General features: G+C 41.1%; 1 protein-coding gene across 2 annotated transcripts in view; it reads left to right on the plus strand.

The window, feature by feature from the left end:
- The first annotated feature begins 4,529 nt into the window (after positions 1-4,529).
- Positions 4,530-20,692, plus strand: part of TTC29 (tetratricopeptide repeat domain 29) — a 262,204-nt gene continuing 246,041 nt past the window's right edge. Inside the window, exons 1-3 of one of the 2 annotated variants that reach the window (XM_008267377.5) lie at positions 4,530-4,685; positions 11,160-11,257; positions 13,030-13,113. In XM_008267377.5, coding sequence (XP_008265599.2) covers positions 11,166-11,257; positions 13,030-13,113 — 176 coding nt within the window. In that variant the 5' untranslated portion in view covers positions 4,530-4,685; positions 11,160-11,165. Of the gene's footprint in view, positions 4,712-11,159; positions 11,258-13,029; positions 13,114-20,692 lie in introns of both variants that reach the window. The other variant, XM_089302401.1, reaches the window with a different exon arrangement.

Genomic DNA, 20,692 nt, shown 5'->3' on the forward strand with positions numbered 1-20,692 from the left:
AATAAGTAAGAAAAAACTGTCAAAAACTAAACATAAACTTCTACTTGTGGGGAGCAATCCGGACTGGACTGAGTTACTGGAATTAAGACTTATTCTATGCATCTGCTCTCCCACAATATGGCGCTGGGAGAGAAGTAAACAGCTTCTGCACAGCTGCCTCCAGTTCAACCAATAAACTGTAGGACTTGCTCCTGATTGGAGGAGAGCAGCGTACTCGGCGTGTGGGCAGCCGAGTTGGGATTGGCAGAGGAGGACTATAAAGGAGGAGAGAGACGGCATGTACCAGGAACATCTATGGGGAACATCTAGCTGAAGGAACACCTGTGCAGCCCCCGAGAGAGCCGGCCGGCGGTGTGCCGCTCCCCTGCGGAAGTGGGGAATGTGGCCAGGGGGAACTGCCCTTCCACGGAGGTGGAAGGGATAGTAGCCAACCCGGGAAGAACCAGCAGCAAACCCGGGGAGGGCCGAACAGACGAAAGAACAGCGCAGGGTCCTGTGTCGTTCCTCCACGAAGAGGGGGAGCGACATAATGGTGCCGTGACTCGGATATGAAGCCTAGGCAGACCTTAGTGTCGTTCCTCCATGAAGAGGGGGAGCGACATCTACTCACAAAAAACACCAATAAAAGATTGGAAATTAATATTTTTAAAAATATCTAGATTTTAGAACAAAAATGTAAAGGGAATGAAAATTAATGTCAGGGATAAAAAGGACCAACCCCAGGGATTTTCATTGAATAAACACAATCATGGAAAAAGGTAATAGAGTATGAGATATGGAAATTATTTTTAAAAAGAGAATAATTATCTAAGTCTAAGTTAGGATAGGAGGAGTACTTAGCTTAAGGTTTCTACCTAGGGACCCTAAGAAATGTCAGTACAAAAAGAATAAAGAGAATAACCTTAAAAATGCCTGCACTGAAAAGGAAAAAACAAAAACAGCTCTGGGTTAGTGATATGGCCATTCCCAGACAGCATGTTTTTCATTCAGACACATGGAATAATTGCAGTTACCTGGTGTCTTCACGTTGACATGGCCATTTGACTCGCTGTGGCCAAAGAAATGGAGAGGAAGTATTGATATCACTCCCTGTGAAACCTTTAAATCCAAGGTGCAGTTTACTCTGTTTTTTCCACTACAGACCTGCAATACCTCAGATGGGAGCAGCTGTCCAGCCTGATTCTTGAGTTAGGACACCCTGGCTCAATACCCAAGGTTGGCTTGTGGTGGTTACAAATCATAATTAAAAAATAAAATTTTGTTTTAGGCCACTGGGATTTGTGGTTGTCACTGCAGACACAGATCTTATTACAAGACCACATGCAAAAGAAAAAAATAAAATTGGTATTTAATTTCTGCTCTTAGGTATCACATATTTTACTAGAGAAAAGTGAAATAACACCTTCTAAATGCTGAAAGAAGTGATCACTAAGACTATCTTACCTTGCTAAGCAGACCAAGGCAAAATAAGGACATTGTTAGATACAAAAATGTTCAACCATTTACATCCTGTATAAAAAAAAAAAAAGCGAGGGGTGCCGTGCTGTGGCATAGTGGGTAAAGCCGCCACCTGCAATACTGGTATCTCATATGGGTGGTGATTCGAGTCCCAGCTGCTCCACTTCCCATTCAGTTCTCTGCTATGGCCTGGGAAAACAGTAGAAGATGGCCCAAGTCCTTGGGCCCCTGCACCCGTGTGGGAGACCTGGAAGAAGCTCTTGGCTCCTGGCTTTGGATTGGCGCAGCTTTGGCTGTTGCAGCCAACTGGTGAGTGAACCAGCAGATGGAGGACCTCTCTCTGCCTCTCCTTTATTTATTTGAAAGGCAGAGTTACAGAAAGAAGGAGCGTGCACGAGAAAGAGGTCTTCCATCTGCTGTTTACTCCCCAAATGGCTGCAACAGCCAGAGCTGGAAGCTGAAGCCAGGAGCCAGGAGCTTCATTGGGGTTTCCCACATGGGTGCAGGGGCCCAGAGACTTACACCATCCTCCACTGCTTTCCTAGGTGCATTAACAGGGAGCTGGATTGGAAGTGGAACAACCTGGACTTGAGTTGGTATCCATATGGGATGCCAGTGTCACAGGGGGTGGCTTTATCTGCTAAAACACAATGCTGACTCCTCCATCCTGTAGCCTTTCTTCATGTATTACTTGGGAATGTGTTCAGTGACACGGGAAAGATTCAGAATAGTTTTCCTACTGCAAGTGATGATTATTACACTATAAACAAGGCCAGAAAAGTTATCCATAGTAGTTAAGAAGCACTGGCTTCCCCTACCAGGTTGAGGGAAACTTTTTTTCTGCCAAGGGCCATTTGGATATTTATAACATCATTTGAAGGCCATAAAAATATCAATTTAAAAATCAGTCTGCTATAGCTTTATTGAGTTTCCAGGCCCATCTGAGGTTGCCTTGGCAGGGTCAGATCAAAAGATTTGGTTGGCCTTATACAACTCATGGGCAGGATGTTCTTTCCCAACCCTGCACCTAGAGGATTAGCAGCAGGGCTGCTCTGGGGGCTGACGTAAACTAAAAACCTTTCCCCAGACCAAAGGTGAGAAGAGGGCGATCTTGATGCTGCTCTGTGGGTGAGAGCATTCAGACTGATGTCAGTTGTGGCACCTCCCCTTCCTCCTTAAGTTCTAGATGGGGAAGGGAGAGCAGGAACTCCGAAGAATTACACAAGAAGAATCAGCTCCTGCAGCCTCCATCTGTCCGGTCACTCATTCAGTTAATTCAAAGAACACTGTGAGCACATACCATATACAAGCCTTGTACTGTCCCAGGAAATTCAGAAGACCATAAGACAGTCTCTGCTTTTGAGGAATTCCCAGTATCTCCGGGGAGGACTGACTCATATAAACCAGGCACCACACAGAGTGACACGACATGATAAGGGTAGGTTACAAGGAAGGAGTGGAGAGAGGGAGAGAGCTTTGTGTAGGAAAAGGTGGAGGTGTCTGAAAGTTCTCAAAGCTTTCAGAAGGGCCTGAATCTAGATAAAGTTGCACCCAAAGGTGGCATGCTTTGTTGGCAGAAAATGGTTTCCGTTTTTCTCAAGCTAGTTGGAGTTTCCTGCCACTTGCAAACAAATTCTTTAACTGGATTTCCCAGTTCTGAGGAATACGCAGAGAGACAAAGAGAAGTAGTCCAAGAACTGTCAGTGCAAAACAGCAAGCAGGAGGAATAAATCCGAAGTGGCAGGAAGAAGCCACCTGGAATGCTAGCTAAGAGAGCAAAACGTGAGGAAGGAAGGCGTACGGAATTCAGAAACTCCTACCAGTGGAAAAGCCAGGGCTGGGGCAGAATTCACACAGGTCACAGTGGGGTTGTGTTAAGGTGATGCTGGAAACTGGGAAATGAATTCCCCCTTACTGATGTGGGGGAGGGGTAGAGCCCAGTTGCAGGCAGTCACAGTGATTAGTTGAATATGTAATGTGGAAATTTAATAATTTAATTTATTAATTTAATAATTTGCTGCAGCAAATCTGATATTGGAGTAAGAGTGTGGTTCTGGTTGTTACACTTGTGTTCCAAATAGAATCGATTTACGGCTGATAGTATGACTCCTGTGAGTCATGTTACTGCCTCCCTTCCTTGCTGGGCTGACATGAACAAGATGACATTTAATTGTTATACAAAAAATCTAAATCTAAAATCCCAAGTTTCAGGTGAGAACTCAAAGATAAATTTTAAAAGGGTAGGATGCAAGGTGACTGTCTGAAAGAGTCCTTGAGTTTTTAGCTAAGCACACCTGAAAACTGGATCATCTGGAGACGGGATTGGGAAATATTTGTGTTGTTTTTTTTTAAAGATTTTTTATTTATTTGACAGGTAGAGTTATAGACAGTGAGAGAAAGAGACAAGAGAGAAAGGTCTTCCTTCCGTTGGTTTACTCCCCAGACGCTAAGGCCAGAGCTGCGCGATCTGAAGCCAGGAGCCAGGAGCTTCTTCCCCGTCTCCCGTGCAGGTGCAGGGGCCCAAGGACTTGGGCTTTCTCCCACTGCTATCCCAGGCCACAGCAGAGAGTTGGACTGGAAGAGGAGCAGCAGGGTCTAGAACCAGCGCCCATTTGGGATGCCAGCGCCGCAGGCGGAGGATTAACCTAGTGTGCCACAGCGCTGGTCCCTTGTGTTGGTTTTGACTGCAGCAGAGGAAGAGGGAATGAATGACTTACATAGTGCACACAGTAGGGTCAGATCATGGGGGTGAGGTATGAATGCTAGTCTGAGGGTTTTGCATCAATATTGTAAACAAAAGGGCAGTACAAAAAACTGATACTGCAGGGCCATGAAGGAAATGATTACAGGCCGCTGGGTTTCAGGAACTAATTCTTAAGGGAGCCTAACTTCCTGTAGTAGCCGGGCTGGAAGAGCCTGCTGCGTCTGAAGACCCAGTCCGGGAGCCAATAGGTTCCGCCCTCTCCCTTTGCCCCGCCCCTTTCTCGGAGCGTCTGAGAGCTGCCCCAATCCCGAGCCCTAGAGTAGCCTAACTCCGCCCCCGGCGGCCCGCCCCGCCCCTCTGTTTCCCTGGAGACGCTCTCGGCGTCCCCTTCCTTTAGCGCCTTGCTGCGGGGCCACGGAACCTCAGCGGGAGGAGGGGGCGGCGTCCAGTATCTGTCACCGGTGGGGGACTCACTTCGGGGGAACCGAAAACCGGAGCTGTAGCCCGGGGCCAGTCCAGCGAGGTTCGTGACGGCAGAGGCGAGGCTGGGTCAGAACTTTTCCAGCTCCTAGGAGGGGTGGGCTGTAGTCCGCAGAACCCCTCCTGGCCCCACCCCTCCTGGCCTTTCTCCATCCTCGGGTCTCTGACTTCCGGAGAAGCTCGTCACCTTTTACCTGAAGAGACGCAGAGGAAGTAGGGAAAGGCACGCTGCTTGCTTCCCAGCTCGCTTGACCCTCTGAGGTCGGAGTGGAAAAGTAAACAGGCTCAGAGATCAGTCCATTAGCCTCGATTAGAACTAAATAGAGGATAAAGGGAGCTCAGAAGCTCTAGGTTTCCGGAAAGATACCTTCATCTCCTGAGTTTGACAGAACAAACTAATGGCCATCCCTGACGTCATCTTTGTATTGGAAGACATTAGTCCATTTGCATAGTTCAGATATTTTGGTGTTCTGTTGAATTCGTGATTGGAGCTGCATTTGTTTTTGTTTTTGTTCTTTAAGCTCCCCTAAACATAGGAGACACTCTATGAATGAATGTGGGGTGAAGAGAGAAGTTATCCCACTGACCGACTTTTAACTTTTTCTTTCTCTCCTTTGCTGGTGCTCTGTGCTCGCTGGTTTTCAGGCTGAAGTGTAAGTGCAGGCTCCTTCTTCAGCTGTCACCTGCAAATGTAAGTCAGGTGAACCAGGGTCTCTTTTCAAGCACTTTTCCTGCTTTCTGCTTTGATTGAACTTGCAGTAAGTGTCAGATGGTAGGAAGTACTTGTTCTGTTTAACAACCTAGCAAATTACCCGACAGAGTGCAAAAGGTGTCCAAAATTCTAATGCAAGGGACAAAGACTTAATGACTGTTGAAACTCATTTATGTGCAATTTTTTTTTAACTTTTAAGGAACATAATTAATATCCTTTCTGTAGTTCTCTTTAAACTTTCATAGTCTAAGAACTTGGTGATAATCTGAAGAGTTCTAACTCTTAGTGGTTTTCTGTGGTGATAATCAGATCTGTCTTGAAATCTCTCGATCATATACGATAAGTTTACTTGCAGTCATTTGTTGACTTCACTTTTCTCCTCCCTGCTCTTACCCCCAAAGTGACTGAACTCAGGAGACACTGGTCCGCCTCAGACATGGTCCCTCCAAAAGTAGCCTTGGTCTACACAGTTGTAGGCTTCCTCCATGGAGGGCATCTCTGGGGATAGTGGGGAGAAGGGTTAGCCTTTGAAGAATTCTACTTGGGGGGCCAGAAATTTAAACTCACACCGTGGGACACATCCACCTGACCTAGCACTCTCAAAGCTTTCATCCTGTATTTCTCCATTCTCATTTGTCTTTGCATGTGGGGGCCAAACATAGAGACTGCAACTGTGATACGGGAGCCAACCAGCAGATCAAAGAATGCACCAAATCTCTTCTGAATACCAACAGTGGAATGGCTTCAGGCGGCCTTTTGATCTTTGTCTCAGCCCCTGTGGTGCCACTTGTAGCGCCGCCCACTTGCTGTCTTTGGGGGGAGCTGCCTCTGGGTCCTCCTGACAGACTGCTTCAGTCTGGGCTCCTGGTGCTAGGCTCATTTTGGTACTAGCCAGAGAGGTACCCCTCAGTGTCCTCCCCTGCTCACCTGAGCAAGTCCCCTTCCTCTAGTCGTACCCTTCTTGCCTGTATTCCTCTGGGATTGAGCTGGAAGAACCCTGATGCAGTGTGTTGGGGAAGGTTGATATGACCGGTTTCTGTGACAGGCCTGTGTCTCTCACCCCTAGTGCTAGTCCCGTTTTTTGTGGGTGAGTGTTGGTTGAGCTCATCCAGGAGCTAGAACTGCTGTCTGACCAACACCAGGAAAACAAGGCAACTCATGTTAATAAACAGAAGCCACACTTCACTTTACCGGTGTAATTCAGACCTGAAGTGGCAATACGCTAGGCATACTTAACATTTTTTTTTCCCACTTGCTCCCCCCCTTTTGCTGCTTCTATGAGCCACAATACAGCTACTTCCTACAATCAGAGATATCAACATAAATTAGACTGAACTTAGAAGGCATAAAAGAGCAGTGATTAATTAGGTGAGAAAATAATTTGGTACAGGATCCCTTTAAATAGTTGGTGATTTCAAATGTTATGTGTCTATCCATAAAATTCAGATTACGCAATCAAATACTCATATGTAGCCATGTACTGATGGTGAGAAACAAAATGCCCTTTCTGAACCAGCAGAAAGCAGGTTAAGATGTGGAGGTTGAAAGCAAGGAGAGACCTTCCCGATTTCCACCCTAATGCTGAGCTTAAACTTTCCAACACAGATTGGATGAGGGTTAGTTTTGCAATATGCAGTTAATAAGTTTTTTCCCACTTTATCATGCAGCTCTCACCACCCCCCCTTCAGAGTTTGTGCCTTGAGGCTTGCCAGCAGGGCTTGCAATACTTACATTCAACTAAATTTAAGAGTAAAGGTGCTCCTGCTGCTAATGTTCTCAGATCAGAGGAGAGCAAAATGAAGGCACTGGCAGCTGAAACTTTAATGGCAGGAAACGTTGACTCAGAATTTGAAAAAAGAAAAAAAAGAATTGCAATTGATCTGTGTAACAAAGAAGACATGTTGCTCTCCATGTATATCATTTGCATTTGATTTCATGAGATGCTTATATTTTCTAGCAGAATTCGTCTAGCCTAAGCAAACATCAAAAGGATAAATTTTATATAGTCTACTGGTGAGCTAAGTTTTGTGAAGATGCACAAAAGGGCTGAATGGTATATGTTGGCTGGATGGTATATGTTGGCTGGATCAGGACTTCTGCAATGTGCTCCTCTGGCTGTCTAAAAGTAGTTGAGTCTTCCTACTGTTTAGGGAAATTGCAAGTGCTGTTCCACATTTTGAAGCTCCTTGCGATGGTGCAGAGAGGGTCTGGCCCAATGCCAGTTGCACCCAAAGTGAGGCTCTTGGAAGAGTCTTAAAGCATGGAATGCCCCGACCAAACCAAGCATAGTTGTTTTCTTCTCTCCTTTTTGAAATCCACTAGGGCTAGACGGGGCAGGATTAGGGGGAGAGGTGAGTCGGGTTTACTCTGTAAGTTTGGAAGACGGTGCCATACAGAGATGGCACAGCTTCTCTGAAGTAGGCTCGTGGGAGGTAGATCTGAGGAACCTTTGGTGCCCTCTCAGACTTGTACATGGGGCTCAACTATGTTGGTTATAACTTCTTATCTCAAGTTCTGCATAGTCTTACCATTTGGTAAGTTCTGGTTGCTCAAGTAAATCAACTAGTTAAGAAGCATCTGTTCCAAAAAATTGATTTCTCTCTTTTTTATTTAATTGGAGAAAGAAAGAGAAAGAGAAAGAGAAAGAGAAAGAGAAAGAGAGAGAGAGAGAGAGAGAGAGAGAGAGAGAGATCCCATCTGCTGTTTCACTCCCCAGGAACATAATCCAGGTCTCCTATCTGGGTGACAGGGACCTGACCACTTGAACCAAGACCCCATCCTACCAGAGTACACGTTAGCAGGAAGCTAGAGTCAGGAATGGAGCTGGAACTCAAACGTAGGCACTCCAGTACTGGATGTGAGCATCACAACTTGTGTCTTAACCAATGTGCCAAATGTCTACCCCTGCAAAATATTTTTAAATTAAAAAAATAATGAAATCACTAAATTACGAAGTTATGGGACCTAACATAGTATATTTTCAGTGTCTTAAAGGAGTAGACTAGTACTGCTGTTTAGACTGTGTGCTTTAAAGTGATAATTGCATAAAAATAAGTGAAAATTATGTTTCATGGATCACATTACGCCTTGATAAGCTGCTTCATATTAGGCTTCTGTTATAGCTAAAATAGCAATCTATGTGAGAATTATCTCTTTAATTATGTGAAAGCATATTTTTAAGCCAACACAATTATCTTTTCCAGAAACACAGATCCACCCATTTCTACATTAAATTTCCAAATATTTCCCCTGAAGCCATAGTGCCCTTCCTACCCTTATCCCAGCCTGACTCCCATGGTGAGACCCCTCCCCCCCATTAGCCCCACCCCACTGTGACTTTCTGGCACTGGAGAAATACTGTGTCTCTACTGTCCAGAGGGAGCTTTGTCTCAGGTCTCCCCAACTCTACTTCCCCTTACATCACCATCCTGTCTCACCCCCATGTCAGAGCAGCTTCCCAGGTAGCCTCTCTGCTGTTGACATTTTCTCTCTGTGGTCTAACCTCGAGAGAGAAGCCAGAGTGACCCTTTCAAGGTGAAATCACTTCTATGCTCAGAGTTCTCCAATGGATTTTTAACTCAGAGTAAAAGCCACAGTTTTTATAATAACCCTCAAGACCCTACAACTTTGGAACATCACCAAAATTGTCCTTATTTTCTTTTCATCTCTAACTTTTATTTATGCCTTTGCTATTGATGAATATTTGTGTAGTTTCTAGTTCTCTGCTTTATTTTTCACTATGGAATCTCATCATCTACAGCTGTCTGTACTTGGCTTGTGTAGGGCCACACTTGTATTATGGATTGATTTTTGTGTTTTTGTTCATTGCTGCAACCTTGATATCTAGAAGAGTGCTTGGCACAAAGTAGGAGCTCAATAAATTTCTGTCAAATTTATTCACAGCAAGATTGGTTGTGCGGGCCATTGGAGAAGGAGGTACCTTTCTCTGAAGGGAAGAAGGAACTTCCACTTTGATATGGCCTTGTCTAAATAAGATTGGAGTTGGTGAACTCTAGAGGCTTCCAGAGCCTTGGCAGCTCATGACAAGAGCCTCAGGTGATTACTGGCATCATAAATAAGAGTGTCAGTTCTTAAATTAACAACGGGAGTCACTGTGCACCTACTCCCCATGTAGGACCTCTGTCCTTAATGTGTTGTACTATGCGAATTAATGGTAAAACTACTACCCAAACAGTACTCTGTACTTTGTGTGTCTTTGTGGGTGCACACTGTTGAAATCTTTACTTAGTATATACTAAGTTGATCTTCTATATATAAAGATAATTGAAAATTAATTGTGATGAAGAATGGGATAGGAGAGAGAGTGGGAGATGTGATGGTTGTGGGTGGGAGGGAGGTTATGGGGGGGAAGCCGCTATAATTCAAAAGTTGTATTTTGTAAATTTATATTTATTAAATAAAAAAGATTGGTTGTGATAGGTCACATGGGTAGTCAATACTGGATAAAAGTCATTTAAAACCTAAACAAGACTTCTAATTGCTTAGTGAAGCTAAGAGTGGAGATTGAAGCCAGTAGATACAGATATAGTGGGGGTGGGATTGGGAGACTGGGCTTTTGAATGCCTTTCTATTTAACAGAAGCGTGGATTCTTTTGCATCTGAGAGCATTTGCAACATGGGACAAGCTTTCTCAGACATCATGCCCACATCTCTTCCTCTTTGGAATAAGTTTTAGACAACTGTATTTTAAAAATATAGACTTGCCTTCCTTGTTGTTCATCATGTGGCACAATGTGTTTTCCAAAGAGGCCTCAGCAGTATCTTTCATCCCACATTCACTTCCTGTAATGTGACTTTGATACTCTGCTCTCAGTAGATGCTCTGTGTTCACTGACCTTAAATCCTGGAAGACCTGTTACCATAGAGGAAGTGAAGGTATATCCGAGGCCAGACCCCGAAAGGGGATGCAGTTTCCGACTGGATTTTCTTTGGGATCCTCATCTCTGTGCCTTGATCTCCCAAGAAGAAATCCAAGGTTGCCATGCTGTGAGGAAGCTCTGTTAAAGCTCTAGCTAATATTTAGCACCAACCACCAGACCACCAGATACAGGAGTCAAGACTCTTAAAGATATGTACTGTCCTCCACCCCTGGGTTACCCCAGTTTCTGAGTCTTCCCAGGAGAGACCCCAGTCGTCATGGACAAGAGAGAAGCTGTCCCTGTCCAAAGTCCCAAGCTGTGTACACTGTGAGAGATACAGCTATTTCAAAGAACTGTTTAAAACCACTGAATTGTGAAGTGCTTCATTAAACTAGTAAATCTGTGTGCTTTCTCAGGGCAGCTATCTTGTTGAAAAACATTCTTAGCATCTATCGTATCTAAGGGAAGGTCTTTATTTGTGAGTGATAAGGTTTTAGGAAAACAGCAAAGTGTGAGCAATTTTCAATTCTTGACTATAACAAGAAAAAAAAAAGCATAAAAATTGGAAATCCATAGCCAACCTAAAATTCTTCACTGTAATTGCAACCATCCCCCTTAACAAAACTCTCACAATGCTGCTGATTGTCTGAATCAGCAATGCTTTCAACCAGATTATTCTCCTTAATCCATTTTGTTTGTGGTGGAAATGCAGACAAGTAGTAAACTGGTCAAAAGGCAGCCAGAAGAAAATAATGAGGGAAACAACCCGCAGAATCCACTTGCTAAATATCGTTCCCAAGGAAGAGAGCTCTAGGTCTGCACACACAGATGACAGGCTGTGGGTGCTAAGAATATCTTAAAGGATTCTTTGAAGATTTATTCTTTAGAATACTCTTCCTCCATATTTATTATTTTTTTTTTATAGTCCAAAATGACCACCCTGCCTCCACTGCCCGTGACACACCCAAAGCTTGTGACCTTAGCCAAACAGAAGCTGCCATGCTCCCGTGGAACCATTCCCAGGTATGTGCCTCTGGCTTTCATTTTGTCCTCCCACACAGAAGAAATGTCCTGTAGTAGTGCCCTTCAGAAAATAAAGTAAACAGAAAAATAGTTGCATCTTTTCAGATATTCAGATTTGCTCTCTCAAAAGGATTGATGAACCTTATTCAAATATGATAATGACTGAATTTAGCTGTCCAACCAGTGTTAATTTGATCATTTTATTTCCTATTGCAAGTGTGTCACAGTTCTTAAAGAGTTTTGAGGTAATTTTCCTTTTGTAAGTATGTGCAGGAGACAAAGCAGAAGCATTAGGAATGAAATGCATGTCCATGAGATCCCTCCTGAGTGCTGACTGCTGTTTCGTGGAAGGAGGGTGCAGCCTGATTCCTAGGGTAGATGGCAGGCACAGTTTAGCTCATGAACTGATGCAGGGGGCCTGGAAATACATCCATAAACTGCTGCTACCTGTAGATGGCTGCTAAACTCTAGGAGTTGTCACTGAGAAAGTGCATGGCAGAGAATTGGATGTATTTTATCACAATTGTGAATGTTAACAGAGTTGGGCTACTTTGAAGTGGCCACATGTACTTTCATTGACCTTTAGTAATATAGGGATTCTTCATCAATATAAATAATTTCCAAATGTAAGTTTATTTCCTTTATATGCATACCATTCAATTCCTGTAAGGCAAAATGATCAAAGTATTATGAGACTTGTTCCTCTCATAGCTCATTTTTAGTATTTTTTTGGAAAAAGCAAAGGCCCAGGCCCAAAATAAATATACTCAGCTGAACTATCATAGAAGTTCTTTTAGGATAGCAAATCAAAATTTTCTTTTTTCTGTAGCTGAGAAATATTTCAATGTATGCATAATTTGTGTATAAATGTTTTGATATTTGATCTTTTACTTTTGAATGCTGTGAAATATGTGCGAAGTCTGAAAAAAGCCTGTTCTTCCTGTCTTATTTAATGATCAGATTTGCATTTTCTCTTCAAGACGAGCAAAAATATAACCCAGTCTCACATCCCTACAATCAGATAGAATTTAAAGAAAACTTTTTCTTGCATCCATTTTTATTAAGAAAATTATTTTTATCATAACCATTTAAGGCAACATTTATATTAATATTATTTAATAGCTTCTGAATAAATACAGATATTTGTTTGGTCCTCTATCCCAATGGTTATGGGAACTTGTTAACATTTTAATTTTTTTAAGATGCAAAGGTATGAAGAATGAATGTCCTACAAGTATAATACAGTTCTCAAAAAAGTCTTCTTAAAATCATTTTGCACACCAAACCTTTATAGTAATTAGAGATCTTATGTGTGTTTTTTTAAAAAACTATCCAGAAGGCATTTTCAGAGCAAAATAAGTTTGGAATAAATACAGTTTACACATTTGTATCAAAGAGGAGTTTCTGGTTCAAGATTCTGTGCCAAACAAATGTAACTTCTTGCAACTGGAAAGTTATATCGTGAAACAATGTGACTAAAACGAAGACTCCCTAAGCTCTGAGGATGACACTCAGTTTACATTGGATTATTTCAGTGTGTTCATGTTGTATTTATTTACATTCTGAATTTAATATTCTTCCCTATCTTTTTCCATTCAAGAAATAAAAATTTGGAAACTATCAATCAGCAACCTAACCATAGCTGTTGCAGAACATTTATTATATATAGCATTATAGTCTGATATTTCTGTTCTCCTGGTGGCATTTTATATATTTGGTATCTTTTCAACTTGATAAGGCAGTGCTTTATTATTTCTTTCCATTTCATTTAGGTCTCAATTGATCAAAGAGAAAGATGACATAGATCATTATCTGGAGGTGAATTTCAAAGGATTGTCAAAAGAGGAGGTTGCTGCGTAAGTATAACCTCTTAAAGGTGCTTTAATATAAAGTTTGTTTCTTTTGTCTTGCTTCTTTATTGAAATTCGAATTTTACTGTGCAATACATTTTTTCATTGCAATGTGCCATTTAAAAATTAAAGTTCATATTAAATAGTGATAAGTCATGTCTATTGATCTTACACATTTCAATGTCTTTAATTTTGTGGCTCTCAAAATTCTCATATTTACCAAGATATTATACTATCACATTTGCAATATTTAGTTGTGGCTGTGCCATTAATTGCTTATTAACCTTCATTTTAAGATGTATTGCTTCAATAGGGAAGAAAAAAAGCTTTAAGAGAAATATTCACACATGTTTTCCCCTGATGATTAAAAAACAAAACAAATCTTGATTAATATATCTTCTTCCTTCCCTCCTGAGAACCCACGAAAAGGATCACTATTCATTGGTTAATTTAAAAATAATTCTAAAGTGTATGCCTTTATTTTTTAAACAAACATTGTAAACTTTGTGATTTTTACTACTAGTTAGAACATAATTTATGGACTCAATAAAAGGACTATAAGAATCCTTATAGAATACTGACAAGTCACTAGCAACCAGCAATGAAAGTTAAACAGGTTTGATGTTTCTTACTTAAAAACTGAGTGATTCTGTTACCATCGGATCTTGAGATGTGTGTTAAAAATGGAAATACAATAGATGCACATGCATCTTATGGAGTTTGTAAAATGTTTCAATTAAAATACTTTATGCAGAAAATGTTTTTAAAATATTTTATTAGTATTGTCCAGGGCTGTGGAATTATACAGAAGAAGTGTTCCTATTGATTTTTTGGCACAAGTTTCATATATCCTAAAAGTTTCATATATTCTAAGTCTCTGGATATACTTCATTTTATCAGATACTATCTTTTTCAAATTGCATATAGTGTGGGAAAACAAAGTAGTTCATTCTTTCTATAGGCATTTCATAGAATGAAAAAATTTTACAGGAATGTAATCACTCACTTTCTGAGAGCTCTTTAAACTGCCATGTGTTGTATCTGGGATGTTCCGTTAAATGCTATACTGATTGTTAATTCATTATCTCTCCATGGTAACCTGTTGGATAAAACTAATGGCCAGTATTGTATGATTGCACAATTGCGCCTAAAGCTAAAAATGTATTTGTGATATTTACATTCTGATTTAAAAATAATTATATCCAAATACTTTAATTGTCTTATAAATTACATTAGGAATTAAACTAATTGGGAATTAAACTTGTTTTATATAATTCAACAGACTGACATCCATATTCCTAAAATTTATTAATACATAAGCTTACAGTGCAGACTGAAGAAAAATTTTATCTAAGACTACAAAAGAGGCTACAGCGTTACATTTTCTCTTAATAATAATACCAAGGATATTACCTCATTGATTTCAAATTCATCTTCATGCTACAGAAAACAGTAAGCACTGGTCATTTCCTGTCCTTCCTATTATATTCCCTTTGGGGCTTCCTGCCCTTGAGTACTATCTTCAATGAAAGCCCTTTCAGTAAGCTAGTGCATGCAAATCATTGGTATGAAGATAGCTTGAGCACAGCACACTATTATCCTTTGATTGATATACATTCTAGAGCTCATGCACACAAATTAATTGCACAATATAAAGAAAAGGAAAATTGATGAATGACTTGAGCATCTCCCAGCAATGTCGAGCAGATGCTGTGAAGAATTATGAATATTCTGTTAGCAAAGCAATTGCTGCATAATATTCTTTATTAGTCATTCATCTCTAAACAGATACATTAGTCAACAAATATTTACTAAGTACTTACTTTATATCTATTGCTAAGTTTTTCACAGTGAGAGAGACAATGATATTTTATTGTAAAGTACTTGACCATATCCTGGAACCTTAATGTCTATTTGAGACAATAAGACCTATGAACAGGAGACACATGAGGAGTGAATGAGTGCTGCTTCTACTGTGGGATGCAACCTAAAGGCCAATGATGGCTATGATGGTAGGGTGACACTTAACAAGGTTTTGAGTTTGGCTCCCTGTCTAGTAGTATTATAGTATTATAAATCTTCAGCATGGAAGGATAAAACGGGTAGAAATGGAAGAATCAAATTTTCCATCAGGCTAAAGGAAGACCAAGGATATATGGACAGATTTTGTAGCACAGTGGGTTAAACCACTGCTTGCGATGCCTACATCCCTAATTGGAGTGCTGACTCCAGTTCCCGCACCTCTGCTTCCAATCTAGCTCCCTACTAATGAATTCTTTTTTTTTTTTTTTTTTTTTTTTTTTTTTTTGGACAGGCAGAGTGGACAGTGAGAGAGAGAGAGAGACAGAGAGAAAGGTCTTCCTTTTGCCATTGGTTCACCCTCCAATGGCCGCCGCGGCCTGCGCGCTGCGGCCGGCGCACTGTGCTGATCCAAAGCCAGGAGCCAGGTGCTTCTCCTGGTCTCCCATGCAGGTGCAGGGCCCAAGCACTTGGGCCATCCTCCACTGCACTCCTGGGCCATAGAAGAGGGGCAACCGGGACAGAATCCGGTGCCCGGACTGGGACTAGAATCCTGTGTGCCAGCGCCACAAGGAGGAGGATTAGCCTATTGAACCACGGCGCCGGCCCTTACTAATGAATTCTGATAGGCAGTGGATGATGGCTCAAGTGCTTGGGCCCTGCTGCCCACATGACAGACTTGGATGAAGTTGGCCTGGCCTAGCCTTGCCTGTTGCATTCATTTGGGAAGCAAGCCAGTGAATGGAAGGTTTATCTCTCTCTCTCTCCCTCTGTCTCTGTCTCTCTCTCTTACCCTCCCATTCTGCCTTCCCAGTAAGTGAAAATAAACAAATAAACTTTTTTTAAAAATCTATGATATATATTCAAATCTTTGTATTTCCTTTTTCTTCACAACAATGATAGATTTATATGTATTCAGTAATATAACAGATATACACTTAACTCTGATATTCTATAATGTGTACAGGCTCTTTTTCTAGTCCCCAAAATAACCCCTTATAATCTAGCTCAAAATGTACCAACCAACATGTAAATTCCATGCACTCTGATTCCCCCCCTATTGTGGTAGGTAGAGGGTTTCTGTTCTCTTTAAGGATTTTCCCTGTACTTTACTTTGGATTCCATCCCCTCTGACCTGCTCCAAGCAGTTAACTCCTGCAGTTAACCATGATTTTTGTTTTCCTTTTACATCTTCATTTCCTCCTTTTCCATTGGAGCCGTCTCAGCAGGATATTGCCTATTCCATTGTATGCCTTTAATGCTTATCCCTCTCCAGTTTCTCTGCCACTTTTCTCTACCATTCACAGAAAGCAGAATCTTTCTGTCAATATTTTCACAATCCACTCTTGCCACAGTTGACTCTGAACAGATTTCCAGCCCCAATAGACACTGAAGCCTCTGTTTGTGGCCACCAATGGCCTCTACTTTGACCACATGTAATGGCTATGTTTCTCCTTCGTCTTACTTGACAGAGTCGAATGCCCTCTGCCTTCTTGCAAATTCTATACTTTCTGAACAGGTCTTCAAAGAAGGAGGTACCTTTCTCTGAAGGGAGGAGAGAACCTCCACTTTGACTATGACCTTGTCTAAACAAGATAAGAGTCGGAGAACTCAGAGGGAAACTCATGACTGGAGCATAGGGAGATTACTGATGCCATAGACAGGAGTGTCAATTGGTAAAGTCAACAACAGGAGTCACTGTGCACTTACTCCTCATGTAGGATCTCTGTCCTTAATGTGCTGTACATTGAGATTTAATGCTATAACGAGTACTCAAACAATATATTTCACTTTGTGTTTCTATGGGGGTGCAAACTGTTGAAATCTTTACTTAATGCATACTAAACTGATCTTCTGTAAAAAAAAAAAAAAAAGAAAAGAAAAGAAAAGAAATTATCAATTCCCAACTTGACTTTCACTGGGATTAAACATGACAATAGGTCTGATCTGATTTCATCATCATTTAAAAAAATCATCTATTATTTTTCACTTTATGTTTCTGTGTGGGAGCAAACTGTTGAAATCCTTACTTAATGTATACTAAGCTGATCTTCTGTATATTAAGATAATTGAAAATGAATCTTGATGTGAATGGAAGGGGAGAGGGAGTGGGAGAGGGGAGGGTTGTGGGTGGGAGGGACGGTATGCGGGGGAAGCCATTGTAATCCATAAGTCGTACTTTGGAAAAGTTTTAAAAAAAAGAAAGAAATGATTGTTGTTTAAGCCAAAAAAAAAAATTCTACACTTCTGTTTCCAGGATGCGATGCTCTATGGTTTTGCTCAAAACTGCACCACTGCTGTCTCCTTAGCTGGCTAAATTTCTCTTTTCAAACTCTGAGTGGTAAAGTACTTGATGACCGGGTCCAAGGCCCTATATGTCAGCTATATTCTCAACCTGAATCCAGTTGTATTGCTGTAAACATTAGCAGTAACATGATGACTTCTTTGTTTTTTTTAAGATTTATTTATTTATTTGAAAGTCAGAGTTACACACAGAGAGAGGAGAGGCAGAGAGAGAGAGAGGGAGAGAGAGAGAGAGGTCTTCACTCCCCAATTGGCCAAAATGATGGCCGGAGATGGCCAATACAAAGCCAGGAGCCTAGAGCTCCTTCCAGGTCTCCCACATGGGTGCAGGAGCCCAAGGACTTGGGCCATCTTCTGCTGCTTTCCCAGGCCTTAGCAGAGAGTTGGATCAGAATTAGAGCTGCCGGGACTCAAACTGGGGCCCATATGGGATGCCGGCACTGCAGGCGGTGGCTTTACTTGCTATGCCACAGCGCCAGCCCCAACATGATGACTTCTGAATTTATAAATGTAGCACTGATTTCTCCATCACCTAACAAATTTTATTTCAGACTGCATCCCTAATGGGTATACTGGATAGGTAATAGGTGTTGAGGTTAATATAACCTTAAGCTGGACTCTTGCTCTTTCCTGCTGCTCTCCTGCACTTCCCGATATTCCACCCATAATCTTCCCCTAATTCAGCACGTAGCACCAAGGGAGCTGTGAGTTCTACCTTCCCTTCACACCCGCCCCCTTTAACCCATCCATATACCCCCTTAAATATGATGCCAAAATGTATCCTAACTTCATCTACTTCTCTTCATTTCCCAGCTATAATCCTGCCATGACTGCTGCAATAATCTCTTTGCTGCTCTTCCCCCATCCACTGTAATGCCACCTGAATCCAGCTGCCAGAATGATCTTTTGAGAATATTCAGTGGCAGTCCTTTGATTAAACCCCCAAGAACTTCCCATTGCCCTTAGGATGAAATCTGAACTCCTCATGTGGCCTGAAGCTGTGCGTGCTGTGGACTTTGCTGAACTCTCTGACCTTACCTCCCATTCTCCTCCTACCCCATACCATGTGGGCCTTAATGCTGACACTTGTTGTCATGTAAGTGTCACCTTGAAAGTGAGCTCCCCAGTTAACATTCCTCTGGCACCATAATAAAATTTAAATGAATACTTGAGCAGGACAAGTCAATGTAGTTGTTAACTGCAATGGCCAAATCTAACACAGGGTGTTTTTTTTTTTTTTTTTCTTTGAACAGGTAGAGTTCTGGGTTTTGTACCATCACCATCTGAATTTGCACAAGGAATTTCTGTATGGTCTATTACTTTTTTTAAATGACCAGATAATTGCCATACCTTGTTGGTGCATTTTTTAAAAATAATGTTACATTAACATTCTGTATTTCACACTGATGATTTTACATTGTTTAAATGTCTTCAAAAGTTTCACTAATACTACCTAACTGGTCTTTAACAACTAAAGAAAGTTATATAGAAAGTGTTTCTGTATTTGGATTTTAAATTCTGCATAGTTTATCAGAATGCATTATTCAAAGACTTATTTATGTATTTAGAAAACAGAGTTACAAGAGAGAGAGAGAGAGGTCCTCCATACATTGGTCCACTCCCCAGATGGCCGCAATGGCCGGAACAGCACCCAACCGAAGCCAGAAGCCAGGAGCTTCCTCCAGGGCTCCCACTCTGGTACAAAGTCTCAAGGACCTGGGCCATCTTTTACTGCTTTTCCAGGACCTCACAGAGAGCCGGATCAGAAGCGGAGCAGGCGGGACTCGAACCAGCACCCGATGCTGGCACCTCAGGCAGTAGCTTCACCTGCTACGCCACAGCACCTGCTCCATTATTCTTTTTTAAAGGGATTTAAAATACTACTTACTATCATATCATAATTCCTTTGAGTAGCTAAGTAATAAAGTCATTTACATATCCAAATAATATTTCTGGGGGGCAATTATTACAGTACCAGCTATGTGTATGAAGATACAGGTTAACCAAATCATCTAGGGACAGAGTTGGTCTGCTTAGTAATTTCTAGTTTACCTATGAAATTCTCCTATGTGGAAGAATAGATTTGTGTGCATTTCTAAGATACAGATTTTGTTCAGAATATCTTACTTTCAGTATTGTCAGATGAGTTTACTGTGTTATTTTGTCACTCAGATCAGTTAGAGTATCAGTTACCATAGTCAGCAAGTGTAGGCTGTAAAGAAACAAAGGCTAATTTAATTTGTATCTTTTTTCCTTTCTTAAATTTTGGTTCATTTGTTTGAGAGGCAGAGAGAAAGAGAAAGGGATAGAGACAGAGAGAGCTCTCATCCATGGGTTCACACTCCACATGCCCATAATGATGGACTGGGCTGACTGAAGCCAGAAGGCGGGAACTCAATCTAGGTCTCCATGTAGTTAGCAGGAACCAAATCTCTTCAGTATCACTGCTGCCTTCCAGGGTCAGTGTTTTAGCTGGAGAAAAGAGCTAGAACCATGAGGGACATGGACATATAAACCATCATTTTAATCACCAGGCTAATCACAGCCACTAATTTCTTTTCTTTTTTCTTTTAATTTTATTTAAAGTATACAAATTTCATGTATTTCCTATGCATAAATTCAGGAACATAGTGATGCTTCCCACCCCACTCTTCCTCCCACCCACATTCCCACACTTCTTCCTCCTCCCCCTCCTATTCCATTCTTAATTTTTACAAAGATCTGTTTTCAGTTAACTTTATACACATAAGATTAACCCTACACTAAAAGAGTTCAACAAATGGTATGAAAAGAAAAACACTGTTCCTGAATAGTCAAGACAAGAGCTATAAATAATCATCGAATCACAAAATGTCAGTTTCAGCCCTATAGATTAATTTTAGTACTCTATTAGTTACTACAAATCAGTGATAATATATGGTATTTGTCTTTTTGAGACTGGCTTATTTCACTAAGTATAATGGTTTCAGGTTGTAGCTATTTTGTTGCAAATGACATGATTTCATTTTTTACTGCTGTGCAGTATCCATCGTGTATATATATATATATATATATATAAATTACTATATATATACCACATATAGATTTATATATATATATATATATATATATATATATATATAAATATATATACACCATAATTTCTTTCCCAGTCTTCAGTTCATGGACATCTGGGTTGATTCATATCTTAGCTATTGTGAATTGAGCTGCAATAAACATGGGGTACAGATCACACTTTCATATGCTGATTTCATTGTGTTTG

This window comes from Oryctolagus cuniculus, chromosome 8 (assembly GCF_051225735.1).
Source record: "Oryctolagus cuniculus isolate XC-2025 breed Fujian yellow rabbit chromosome 8, ASM5122573v1, whole genome shotgun sequence".
Classification (NCBI taxonomy): domain Eukaryota; kingdom Metazoa; phylum Chordata; class Mammalia; order Lagomorpha; family Leporidae; genus Oryctolagus; species Oryctolagus cuniculus.